The 13,926-nt window shown below is 38.3% G+C and overlaps 1 protein-coding gene across 4 annotated transcripts in view; it reads right to left on the bottom strand.

Annotated features, from left to right (window-relative positions):
- Positions 1 to 871: 871 nt before the first annotated feature.
- The window catches only part of MRE11 (MRE11 homolog, double strand break repair nuclease), a 78,105-nt gene continuing 65,050 nt past the window's right edge, over positions 872 to 13,926 (bottom strand). For all 4 annotated transcript variants that reach the window (XM_025893520.2, XM_073887150.1, XM_025893521.2 and 1 more), the window contains 2 exons: positions 7,145 to 7,223; positions 872 to 3,937 (listed from right to left, as the gene is read on the bottom strand). In XM_025893520.2, the coding sequence (XP_025749305.1) occupies positions 3,884 to 3,937; positions 7,145 to 7,223 (133 nt within the window). In that variant the 3' untranslated portion in view covers positions 872 to 3,883. The remainder of the gene's footprint in view (positions 3,938 to 7,144; positions 7,224 to 13,926) is intronic.

Below are 13,926 nucleotides of genomic sequence, written 5' to 3'. Positions count from 1 at the left end.
TTTATATGCTTACAGTTGAGCAAATACTGATTTTTAAATACAGTAAACATGAAACCTTTGAAACTAAACAGGAAATGTGATCAAGGGTACTTAATGCAGTAGTGTTGGTGTCTCCACATGAATTATCAGGACTGTAGAGTGGCTCTAAGAAGCAGAAGAGTGTGGCCTCGGTCAACCAGCCTGATACGCACGGCGCTTCCTTCAGTTAATCAACTATTACGTGCCGTCACTGGCCAAGAGCCCTCTGAAAATCATTCACTACTTTTGATGGCAAGGTACACAGATTGAACATTCTTGCATTTGACCCAAATGGAATAGTAACATTTCAATTATGCATTGAAAAGCAGTACAGTCATCCTTCAAAACAGACAATGGTGGTTTAACTAAAAGAGGTTGACAAATCGGATGTGTAAACATCAGGATGTCAAGTACCAAGCTGAAAATACACCTTGATATAAGGACTAAAATATTTGACTACATAATTGGGGGTTCTAATTCAACAATTTTTGTCAGTAATCATGCTAAAGCAATTGCAGAAATATGTAGCTAACTGTTGGGAGTTAAGTCTGGGGAGAGGATTACAGGGAAATACATTTTTAATACATATTCCGTTTGAATTTTAAAGAATAAATATACATTGCCTTTATAATTTAAAAAAAACTGTATTTAAACTATAATTTGAATCTAGTGAAGTGTCACAGTCAAGATATACAAATGTGCTGGCAATAGCAAGCTGTGTGAACTGGCTTTACAGAAATCAAACTAAAATTCTAGTATCTTCAGACTTAGCTAATAAACAATGACTTAAAAAGTATTAAAAGGGATAAGCAAATGACAAAATGCAGACATTTTTCATTCAAGAATATGGAAGTTCTTTGGACTTAAAACACAAACCTTTATTCTATAAAACTTTTACAATAATCTTAATGGTAATTAGCTTTAAAAAGTTACAGAACACCATGAATTAAATGCATGATAGATTGAAAAATCAGATTACACTGGGGTAAGTTATTTTTAAATACAGTACATTTCAAAAGACAAATTTTACAATGGGAAACTTTTTAATTTAATTTTTCTAATAAAGGGTTTTTCTCTTTGAAAGTTTCTTCTTGAACCATTATTTGTAAAATTTATCAATTTCCTTAGTAACAGGCAGAGCCAGGTGAAATATGTAAAGCAATTTACATCTAAGATTAGAAGGCTAATTTGGTATTACTGCATAGGCTTAGTATTATTGCATAGGTTCCAAATTTACTGCAAAACTATACTAACTTCCTTCTTTCAGATTTGCTGTTGCATCATCCTATTTGCCATCTAACAGTCGAAGCACCACCTTGTGGCAAAAATAAGAGCTTCTCAAAGACAGAAGACTGGTTATCCAGAGGAGAGGGGAGAACATGCAGCGGGCTTCCGGGGCACTGGAGATCGTCTAGTTCTTGACCTGCACAGAGGTGCCATGAGTACTCACCTTATAATTCTTTATTAAACCACATGACTTTTCTGTTTTTGTACTCTGTAATTTTAAAAGTTTAGGGGAAAGAAAAATGGTTTCTATGGACCTGATTTAAGTCATATGCCTAAATGCTTGAACTTTCTAAGCACCAGTCATACTTCCTAGAATTTCCTAGAACTACAATGCATTCTTAATCTTGTAAATGCACTGCTATATTTTTGTGATAGGAACAAAACACCAGAAAGGGGTATATTCTTTTGGGAAATGATGGAAGGATTTTTTCCCTCAATGTTTTCATCACTGCTCTCTCGGCCTCCAAGAGCAACTGCAGGTGTTCTGCAATCATCTGGAATCACCTATACACACCTGAAAATGTCTGAAAACCCAAAAAACCCTAGATTTTATGGCATCGATACAGAACAGCAAGGCTCTATGGCATATTTAACTACATTAACAATATTCCATCAGAAAGGATTTTCTTTCACGTTTTATTTACCATATTGAAGCGACACAAACTGTTAACAAAATGACTTGGATTTGCTGAGAATTTCACTTCTCTAATTGCCATGGAATCACCTTTCCTAGGAGCCATCGGTATGACATTTAGTACCTCTGTCATACCGTGGAGCAATTTTTAGAGGAAAAAGTCTTTTTTTTCGCAAGAACTTTGTCAGCATGCTTTCGTGACTGTCTCCTACATTTCCCAGATGCCGCCACCCAAGCCTGCTCCCACTGTACATGGAAAGCAACTCTCACTCCTGGCTTCACTGCTGCTGGGAACAGTAAAGATGTTGGGACAGGTACCTGAAAATATTTCACAGGCCAATGCCTTTGCTGAGTTAATGCTGTCTGCTCACTTAATCTCTTTGCTCAAGTTGGGTACAGAAATTTTTTTTTTTAAATATTTAAAACACGTTTCATCCCAATTTATCCCACAGAATGTTATATCCCAGTTCTTGACCAAGGCCATTTCCCCAAGGGCTATAATATGGAGAGAGCCACTATGCAAATGTTCTTTTATAATTTGACATAGTCCAGGTGTGACCATGCCAGTAATCATGAATATTGCTCAGTCAAGTGTTGAATTCTGCAAATGAAGAAATGTCAGGCTGTTGTACCACCAAGACCTGTGACTTCCCTAAGGAGTCTTTAAATATAGCTACCTCAGAAATGAAAAGAAGAAATACTCAGGGGGTGTTTTAACAGTCTAAAGATGGAGATGGAATTATTGAACTTAGATCTGAAGAGGTCAAATTACGTCCCCCTCCCCCCGAACTCAAGTAAAGAAATACAAGCTTGCCCACGGCCGTATCCCCTGAACGTGCCTGATTGCAGAAGCTAAGCAGGGTCAGGCCTGGCCAGTACTTGGATGGGAGAAAATATGGGCTTGACAAAGCTGCTTCATTAAGACTTCTGGAACTGGCCATGTCCGATGTTAAGATAGAATATTATTAATATGAAATTTTGGCATTCAGAGTCCACAGAAATTATATTTCAATATTTTAATCTAATATAATGCTCAACTGATCACCCTATCTAAAAAAGTTCAATATTTTCTAAGGAAAATACGGTTAAGAATAGGTTTTTTTTTTTTAACACTTTTCCTTGTAGAAATAGATGAGAAAGCTCTAAGTAAGAGAAGAGAGAACCATAAAGAATGAAGAAAATGACTAAAGGGAACCCAATGGGAATACAATCTTTTAAAAATCTGCTACAACTAAAATCAAAAGCTTAATAATTCTGAGATTTTTCTATTTTTTAATACAAATATGTCTAATTTTCAAAGCATAAGATACTTCTAACATTCAAAGTCTCAGTGGCTGAACTATCACAAGCTTTAGAAAAAGAACAATACAGAGTAATGAACAGCGAGCGAGCTTAGGCACAGTTTCACAAAAATTATTTTACCTTCAGGAAATCCAGAATCTCTAGAAATTATTAAAATTATAAAGGGGTGAAATTTTATAAGCTCTTTTCCTCAACTTCAGCTAAACGTAACTACATTAAAATAGTCATAGTCTTTGATCATGAAGCAGAAATATATAGTGATAGACTTCTTTTAATCCCTACTCTCAAGAATGGTATTTAAGCAAAGCCCTCATTCAGTAAGACATACACTAATAGGTGTAAAGAAAATAACATTCTGATTTTATAGAGCAGCCCCAGGTAATGTTAACAACTAGATTAAAAAAATAAGGAGAACCAATGTTATTCTGTATGTTCTTGAGCTGGGAAGCTTCTCAAAGGAGTCATGTTCAGGAAATGATACTCAAAAACATAAATTCTTATACTTTATAAATTTCCCTGTTAAGTCTCCTTCAAATTCTTTAGTTAACAGCAATACTTTAAAAATCTTCAACTGTAAACTCTTAGCTTGCAATGTTTTGATTTTTCCTGAATCTTGAAAACCTCAAAGTTATATTAAATATATTATCTTCTGTTTCTTCTTAAAGAACTCATGTTCATAAAAGGATCGTCGTCATCCTGAAATGAAATACAAATGTTACATGAGTGACCGTTCCGTGCTTCACTCAGACAAGATAGACAAGCTCGTGGGTAAACAACAATACCAGTAAAAGCCATTTCCTCCTTTCACATGACATAGACTTTCATTGTTCTATTTCCTTTATGAATATGAATAGTCTGTTCATTTATCTTTTCCTCCCTTCCCTAGTAGCTATTTCACCGTGGAAGTAAGTCAATTCAATTCTTAGGAAGCACTGAAAATAACTGATCCTGATATATTTATGTGCGTGTGTGTATGTACCCTACAATAGATACCATATACATTTCTCTCAATTATTAACCTTAATAGAGGCAAATAAGGTATGGTAAGCCAGGAAAATTAATACTCTTCAAGTCATTTCTGTTTGCTTTTTGAATAGGTTTTTTTCCAATTACATTTTATTACTGGTGTTACCTAATGTTCTGGAAACTCACCCCCCAAAATAATGAAGGCACATGACCTAACTCAGAAATAGCTATAATTTTTATTTCCTATTACCCATTTCATGCCAGCAGCAGACAGCTACTCTCAGACTGCTGCAAAAAGCACCAAGCAAATCAAATTCTTTCAAATCTCTTTCTGGAAAAAGAAGCCATATGAAAGAGTTCTCATGCTGGAATGAGGCTGAAGATTATATGCATAGTAAGAGCAGGCAGGAATATCAGATATTAGAACTAGCAATTTGCTTAAAGAGTAGGAAAATTAACAAATCTCAGATAAGCCCCAATTATAAAATTTAGATGAGGATAACTTAAAATTGATTTTTTTGTATTCTCCAGTTAAATATTCAGGGAAAGCAAATTTGTCTGTAAATTTTTTCTTTTTCTTTTTTAATTAATTTATTTGAGAGGGAGAGAGAGCAAGAGACCACAAGTAGGGGGAGTGGCAGAGGGAGAGGGAGAAGCAGGCTCCCCACTGAGCAGGGAGCCCGATGCAGATCATGACCTGAGCAGACACTTAACCGACTGAGCCACTCAGGCGCCCCTGATTTATGTTTAAGACATTGATAAAAAGGGGTAATTATTTGGTGTTAAGCTTTGTTGGTGATATCACCATCAACACATTCAAATGTTAGCTAAAATAACTATCTCTAGTGAGAAATGAATGCCTTGAAAAATACAAACTCACATTTATTCATTTTCTGCTATTAACAAAGGCAGAACTTATTAAAAACCAGAGATAAATCCAACTTGAGGCATAATAATTTGCTAGTTGTTTTCCTTTGCAGTTAACATGAATTATATACAAATCTTTAACTGTAACATTTAACATGTCTATCTAGATGTTTGGAATGAACAAATGAGTCCACAACTGCTTGCTTCCCTCCTCGAGGCAACACGTGACTATCTCACAGGGAGACTGAGCTCATGCTACTGTTCTTCTCTGCAGCCTAAACTGCTGGTGAGTCCTCTCCTCAAGCTGCTTCAAAACCACAGCTGGGATACAGGAACATGACAGCAACAGCTGAAGCTCAAAAATGAAAGGTGTGAGTCACATGCTATGGCAGGGATGAACCTGTAGGACATTATACTAAGTGACATAAGACAGTCACTAAAAAGATAAATACTGTGACTCCACTTACAGCACTGTATCTAAAGCAGTCCAATTCAGAGAAACAAAAATTAGAATGGTGGTTACCAGGGGCTGGGAGGAAAGGGAAATGAGGAGTTGTTCGATGTGTGGATATTTTTAATTCTGGAAGATAAAAAAATTCTGGAGATCTACTGCACAACGAAGTGAATATACTTCACACTAGAGCACTGCACACTGAAAAATGTTTAAGATGGCAAGTTTTTTTTTTTTTTAAGGATTTTATTTATTTATCTGAGAGAGACTGGGAGAGTGAGAGAGAGAGCATGAGCAAGGGCAGAGGGAGAAGGAGACTCCTTGCTGAGCGGGGAGTCCAATGTGGGGCTTGATCCCAAGACCCTGGGATCATGACCTGAGCCAAAGGCAGACGCTTCTTGGACTGAGCCACCCAGGTGCCCCTAAGATGGCAAATTTTACACCATATGTTTGTACCACAATTAAAAAACTTTTTAAATAAAAATAAAGAAATGGGGTGCCTGGGTGGCTCAAGTCGGTTAAGCATCTGCCTTTGGCTTAGGTCATGATCTCAGGGTCCTGGGTACAGCTCCCTGCTCAGCAGGGAGCCTGTTTCTTCCTCTCCCTGTGCCCCTCCCCCCTGCTTGTGCTCGCTCTCTCCCTCAAATAAATAAAATCTTTTAAAAAATTCAAAAAAGGGGCGACTGAGTGGCTTAGTCATTAAGCATCTGCCTTCGGCTCAGGTCATGATCCCAGGGTCCTGGGATCAAGCCCCGCATCGGGCTCCCTGCTCTGCGAGGAGCCTGCCTCTCCCTCTCCCACTTCCTCTGCTTGTGTTCCCTTTTTCTCTGTGTCTCTCTCCGTCAAATAAATAAATAAAATCTTTAAAAAATAAATAAATTAATTAAAATTAAAAATTAAAAAAACAAAATAAATAAAAATAAAGGAATGAAAGGGGTTATAGACCTAAGATAAACATGTTAAAGCAATTCAACAAAAACTAGCAAAGGCCCTTCAACTGGCTGCCGTGGACGAACAGGAAAGGCCAGGCTTTAACGCAGCTGAACCAAAGGATGAGTAAAGCCAAGAGGCTAGTCTTGAGTCCGCCTCTTCCTATTCCTTCTCATTCAGTTTAGAAGAGATTCGATAGTTTTCTGGTCCAGACAGAAACTGGAGTTTCTTTCACACATCCTGCCATGTGGCACCTTCAGTCAATATCTGAACCCCTCTGTAAATGAAAATCACCACCATGTACCCTTTTGTATATGAAATGTATAAAGCATATCGTAAGTACTTAATAAATATTTTATTAAAGTAACATTAAAAACTTCTAGAATATCATCACCACTTCTTCAAATACAAATGACAGAAGCTGAGAAAAACTATTCTGATCCACGATTAACAGGGCAAATTAAGTTAAGAATTGAGTGAATATCCATTGGCAGGCCTTTTATATCTGAGTATTTACATTTACTCAACAAATGCTACTTGTGGACTCTTAACATTAAGTACAGTTCAAAGGAAGGTTATCAATGTAAGTATTAAAAAAAAATAATTTCCAGCAACTAGCTTAGCAGTCCTTACTTCAATTTTATAAACAGCTAAAAATTGATGAAGATTTAACAATATTACTTTATTACCTCATCTGATTCAAAATCGACCCCTTTACCTATTTGGCTCTGGGACATGCGCTTGCTTGATGATGATGTGCTCGACCACCTGAGGCAGAAACATGGAAAAAAACAAAGAAAACGAACCAGAGAATTCATAAGCCGTTTTAAGCTAAATTTTTCATTCTAGTAGCAGCCATGAATAAAAATAGCTAATACCTTCCCTTCAACCTATGTTAGAGACAGTAAAAACTTAATGGTGAGGAAAAGGACTCTGGGGCCAGGGTCTGAATTCCAGCTTTGTCTTTACTGGCTATGTGGCTTCAGGCAAGTTACTTAGCCTCTCTGCCTCAATTTCCTCATCCATAAAATGAGGATAATAATAATGTTTTAGAGATTTACTGTGTTAATATACGAGATCAGTGCCTGACATATATTCAGTACTACACTGATCCTTGCTTATTATTATAGTGCTTAGCATATATTAACATGCATCTATCATCCCCCACTCCTGAAAACTGTTAACATTGAAATATTTGTATTTAAGTACCAGTTATGTTTCTGTAACAAGATAAAGAGATTTCAGGGCAGGCTCACCGCTTTCTAGGGTTACCTCACTGTTCGTATTATTCGTGTTCAATCCAAATCAAATAGCAAATATATACTGAGTGCTTGCTCTTTTCCAGGTACTCTGATAGGCCCTGCGAAACATCAGCGAAAGATCATGATTCCCATCCTTATGAAGCTTATTAACTTGTGGTAATGGAACTCGTATTCGTATGTCTTTTTATCAGTAGGAATTCTAAATCCTCTTAGATCAGGCCACTGCAGCCTATCCAGCCGGTCTGGTTTTTTACTGCCTATGAACTAAGAATGGTTTTCCCACTTTGAAATGGGGTACATTTAAATGGTTATACAAATACCTACATGATATCCTCAACTTTGCCTCTTGGTCTGCAAAGCCTAAAATATTTACTATCTGGCCCTTTAAGAAAGTTTGCTGACTCCTGTCTTAAATGAAAGCAGCATTTGTAAATTCTTAGCTAATAATTTATTACCATGCTTTGGGATGTTATAGCGAAAGAAGTATGTCTGAAGGTCTTGTCTGGACAAGTAGGTTGAGAATCAAGAGGTCATGTGTCAGAAGGAAAGAAAAAAACCACAGGTTCATCTACATAAAAGTAAAGGACAGGAGGATCTATCAGGCAAGCGTGATGGGCAACAAGGCTTTAGAAGTAGAGATCAAGGAAATTGATCAAGTGATCCATCTGGGGCGTGCCCATCTCTCTATACTTGACCTAAGCAGGAACTGGTCAGTTGTTGACTTGTTTCTATCTGTGACAGGAAGCAGCAGATCATTAAGAGCATAGAGCCACAGTGCCAAGGTGGCAAAGTTAAGTGAATGTGTTCTTCTTGGGGGTTGGGCAAAGGGGGGGGTTTACGGAAGGAAACACCCACTGAGACCTGACTCTGCTTCTGATGACTCCCCAAATAACCAATAGGACCCAGAAACAAGCCAGTCATCTATGATGGACAGTGGCTCATCTGATCATAGCAAGAGTCCTACGTTCTACATCAGGAAACCCCACAGACCTACAGATCTCATCTGCAAAGGATCCCCTATCCTTAGAAATCAACAGTGGGGAGGGAAAGAAATTCTGATTTGCTGGGTCGAACAAATGGGCCTTGTCCTGGATATGAGAAAGGGTTTGATTAGGTTCATGTGGATGGCTAAAATAAACAGGGTGTGTCAAACTGAGCGCCAAGGGCTGTAAGTTTTCTACCTTTTTGTTCAGATATCATTTGGGGTCATAAATTAGAGGTCCCGTCTAGAGATGTTCAGCCAAGAAGTCCAAGAGATGTAGCAGTGTTCTAAGCACAAGGTAACATGTTAAATTGGCTTTATATTGTATCTGGCACATAACAGGTGCCGCAAAAATGTGAGCTCCCCACCACTCCAAGGTTGAACAGAATCCTCTCAATCTCCGCTCCCCCTGCCCCACCCCCCATGGGGCTGGGTCTTCGGTTTATCTGCCACCTCTATAAAACCTAAAGGGTCCTCTTATTCCCAGTGCAAGGACAAAGTTTGGACAACTTTTCCAGGGAAAATAGGCTTTCTGTTACCTGTCTGGCAGAAGGGAGTTTTACAACTGGAAGTTACTTCCTTTTTCACGTTAACTGCTGGGCATATTAATACTTTTATTGCTTACCATTCTTCCTATTATTCTTGCTCCATTTTCCCTAGCCTGTTATTTAATTTATTTAATAAACACAGAGCTGTTACTGTGTGTCAGGCACTGTACTTAGCACTTTATAAATATTAACCCACTTAAATCTCATAACCCTATGGGGTAAATATTATTATATTCTTTTTACAAAACGAGGATACCAAGGCAGAGAGAAGTAAAAAAACTTGTATAAGGACCATACCTAGTAAGTTGCAGAGCTTAAGTACTGTAAATAATCAAAATAACCATACAAACCATGCCATTAGTAAGTAATTCTTCAAAACCCGCCTAAATTGTGTCATTCAGTTGCTGTCATCAGAAACTACAAATCTACGGTGGCTGATTTCAGATCTGCTGCCAAAATGTTAATTTCTAAATTGCCTTTCATCATTTAAATGATGATGCAGGTGATGCATGATGCAATTCTAAATTGCCTGCACAATGGTTTGAGAGGTGAATCTATTATGCTAACAAGCAACAGCAGAGACAGGTCTGGAGCAGAATGCCTGGATGTGTGACTAGCTGGGTCACTGTAGGTAAGTCACTTCACCTACTTGCTTCCAAGTGCCTCACTTTCTTCCAAGGGAAAAATGAGGATAACATAGTTACAGCTTCATCTCCCTCCTGGGGTGCATGTGAATACCCCACAAGCTAATTCACATGTAAAGGCTCAGAAGAATAAACAACTCAGTTATTTTTATTACCTCACGAGTAAGTAAGAAAGCAACATTTTATTCTACTGAAAAGCAGACAACCCCAAATGGTAACAAAATCAAGATATTTTTCTTTAATACCCTTAAAATATATGTCAAACATACTAAAATAGTATTTTCATTAGTTCCAATAATGAAAAATAAGGACCTCATGCAAGCTAAAGTTCTATATTCCTCTCAACTACTGATGCACAACTGGGGGAAAAAAAACCTCAGAAAGCTACACCTGTTCTTGTTTGTGTGTGTTTTTACTCACAAAGACAAAAATGACCCAACAAGTACGAAAGGGACTCTCTTCCTTCAATGGACATATTCTGATATTCTTTCAATAAATCTTCTTTTCCCTAAGCAAATGTGAGTTAGGTTTCTATTGGACCAAAGAACCAAAGGAGGCCGGATTAATATAGGACTCAAGTGTAAGACAGTAACTCAAGACTGAGAAATTCTATCCCAATTATCCTCAACTATGGACCACAAAAACACAATCTGACTCGCATCTGAGCCTGTCTTGGTATTCTGCGCTCCTAGTTTTACCAAGGCAGGCACTGGCTTTGGTAACTCTATACTCTTCTGGGTCTTTCTCACTGCTTCTACTTTTCCTAAATTCTAAAGGTTAAAACCCAGGTACTGGAACACAAGCCCTCTTTTCTCTCTACCTTCTCTTTTAAGGTGATCAGTCCATTCCAATGATTCAAGTTAAGTTTCTGTGTATCAGTTATATGTTGTTGAGAAGTAAATTTAGGTGTCATTCAAACCTCTTTATCTGAACTCTGAACTCATATATCCAATTGCCTACAACCACCCCCCCCATATAAATTTCACAGGCATTTCAAACTTTCCACGTCTAAAGCAGAACTTTTGATTATCTGCCTATCATCCTTTATAAAAATCTGTTTCTCTTCTTTTATGTCTTTCTCAGTGTATGGCACCAAGTGTTCAAGTAGGAAACCTGGAAATCAACCATGATACCTCGTTCTCCCTCACTCCAAATATTCAATACATCCCCGACTTCTGCCATGTCTACCTCCCAATATACCCCGAAACCGCCTATTCTCTCCCTTTCCCCTGCTACTGCTCTGGTGCAAGCCTCTGTCATCTTTTGGGGACTACCCACAGCACGCTCCTTTCAGGTTAGCCTACTTCTACCCTGCCTCCTGTACCACAGGGATCCTTTATAAACTTAAATCAGATGGTGCCACTACTCTCAAAAGCCTTCCATGATTTCCCTGCATTTATAATAAAGTCCAAATACCTTACCCTGCTCAACTCTTCCTGCTTCATGATGTACTCCTGCCTTTCCTATTCGTATCTCAAATCCCTTCTTTTCCATGTTTTAGTTACTGGCTCCTAAACTACAGTAAACCTGTTTCTTTTTCAAGAGGCAAAGGATCTGTACTCAGAAAACTACAGAACACTTATGAAAGAAACTGAGGAAGACCCAAATAAATGGAAAAACATCCCATGCTCATGGATTGGAAGAACAAATATTGTTAAAATATCTATGCGACCCAGAGCAATCTATACATTTAATACAATCCCTACCAAAATACCATCAATTTTTTTCCACAGAACTGGAAACAAATAATCCTAAAATTTGTATGGAACTAGAAAAGACCCCAAAATAGCCAGGGGAATGTTGAAAAAGAAAACCCAAACTGGTAGTATCATAATTCTGGGCTTCAAGCTCTACTACAAAGCTGTAATCATCAAGACAGTCTGGTACTGGCACAAAAACAGACACATAGATCAATGGAACAGAACAGAGAACCCAGAAATGGACCCTCAACTCTATGGTCAAGTAATCTTCGATAAAGCAGGAAAGAATATCCAATGGAAAAAAGACAAATGGTGTTGGGAAAATTGGACAGTCACATGCAGAATGAAACCGGACCACTTTCTTACACCATACAGAAAAATAAACTCAAAATGGATGAAAGACCTCAATGTGAGGCAGGAATCCATCAAAATACTAGAGGAGAACAGAGGCAGCAACCTCTGTGACCTCGGCCGCAGCAACTTCTTGCTAGACTTCTTGTCTCCAGAGGCAAGGGAAACCAATGCAAAAATGAACTATTGGGACTTCATCAGCATAAAAAGCTTTTGCACAGCAAAGGAAACAGTCAACAAAACCAAAAGACAACCTACAGAAAGGGAGACGATATTTGTAAATGACTTATGAGATAAAGGGCTAGTATCCAAAACCTATAAAGAACTTATCACTCAACCCCCCAAAAAACAAAAAATCCAGTCAAGAAATGGGCACAAGACGTGAACAGACATTTCTCCAAAGAAGACATACAAATAGCCAATAGACACATGAAAAAATGCTCAGCATCACTCAGCATCAGGGAAATACAAGTCAAAACCACAATGAGATACCACCTCACACGGGTCAGAATCGCTAAAATTAACTCGTCAGGAAATGACATATGTTGGCGGGGATGTGGAGAAAGGGGAACCCTCCTACACTCTTGGGAATGCAAACTGGTGTGCAGCCACTCTGGAAAACAGTATGGAGTTTCCTCAAGAAATTAAAAACAGAGCTACCCTATAACCCAGCAATTGCACTACTAGGTATTTACAAATATATATATATTTACAAAGATACAAATATAGTGATCTGAAGGGGCACCTGCACCCCAATGTTTACGGCAGCAATGTCCACCCTAGCCAAACTATGGAAAGAGCCCAGATGTCCATCGACAGATGAATGGACAAAGAAGAGGTGGTATATATGTATACCACCTATATAGAGAGTAGTATATGGAATACTACGGCCATCAAAAAAAAAAATGAAATCTTGCCATTTGCAACGACGTGGATGGAACTAGAGGATATTATGCTAAGTGAAATAGTCAATCAGAGAAAGATGATTATCATATGATCTCACCCATGTGGAATTTAAGAAACAAAACAAAGGATCACAGGGGAAGAGAGGAAAAAATAAAACAAGATGACATCAGAGAGGGAGACAAACCATAAGAGACTCTTAATCACAGGAAACAAACTGAGGGTTGCTGGAGGGGAAGGGGGTGGGGGGATGGGGGAACTGGGCGATGGGCATTGGGGAGGGCATGTGATGTAATGAACACTGGGTGTTACATTACGACTGATGAATCACAGACCTGTACCTCTGAAATCAATAATACATTATATGTTAATTAACTGAATTTAAATTAAAAAGAAAAAACAAACTAAAAAAAAAGAGAGAGAGACTCCATATGTGCTTTTCCCTCTGCTTTTTGTAAGGTCAAGTCTCTCAGTAAGATTTCAGCTTAAACGTGACCTCCTCAGACGCCTTCCCTGATCTCCCTTTCAAAGCAGATGTCTGTGGCCTGTGACATTACTCTTTATTGCTGCACCCTGGTAATTTTGTAGGGGCCAATGGCAGGCCACCCCAACATGGGTTACTTTGGCATGAAGATTATTTTGAGTTAAAAAGCAATCAAAACTCAGCAGATTCAGGAAAAGTTCTTTACCTTCCCCTCAAATGCCTAAAAAGGATTTAGATACTGGACCTGTTCCAGGAAGAGAGCTATCACCATAGATAGGTAACTACATTATGGTATGAACTAGGTATAGTAGATAGGGAGGAACCCAGCAAGGCCTGTTTGATCCAAGTCCTCTCTGTCCTACTGATTCGGAGTGGCCCAGCAAACATTTGTTTACCAAGCATTTACTCTCTTTTATCTTCCTGTGAATTGCTTTCTTTCCAGTCGATGTCCAAGACCCCTACCCCCTTTCTTAGTTCAGAAGGACATATATACCTCATTTTGTCCGTCTTTGGAATTTCCATGTTTGTGTGGATTCCCCCTATGGATGAAATTAACTTTGATTTCCTCCTCTTAATCTGTCTCATGTCAATTTGGTT

The sequence above is a fragment of the Callorhinus ursinus genome, unplaced genomic scaffold (genome assembly GCF_003265705.2).
Source record: "Callorhinus ursinus isolate GAN/ISIS: 27379988/994484 unplaced genomic scaffold, GSC_fseal_2.0 scaffold76, whole genome shotgun sequence".
Taxonomy (NCBI): domain Eukaryota; kingdom Metazoa; phylum Chordata; class Mammalia; order Carnivora; family Otariidae; genus Callorhinus; species Callorhinus ursinus.
This window is presented reverse-complemented; position numbering and strand designations above follow the sequence as displayed.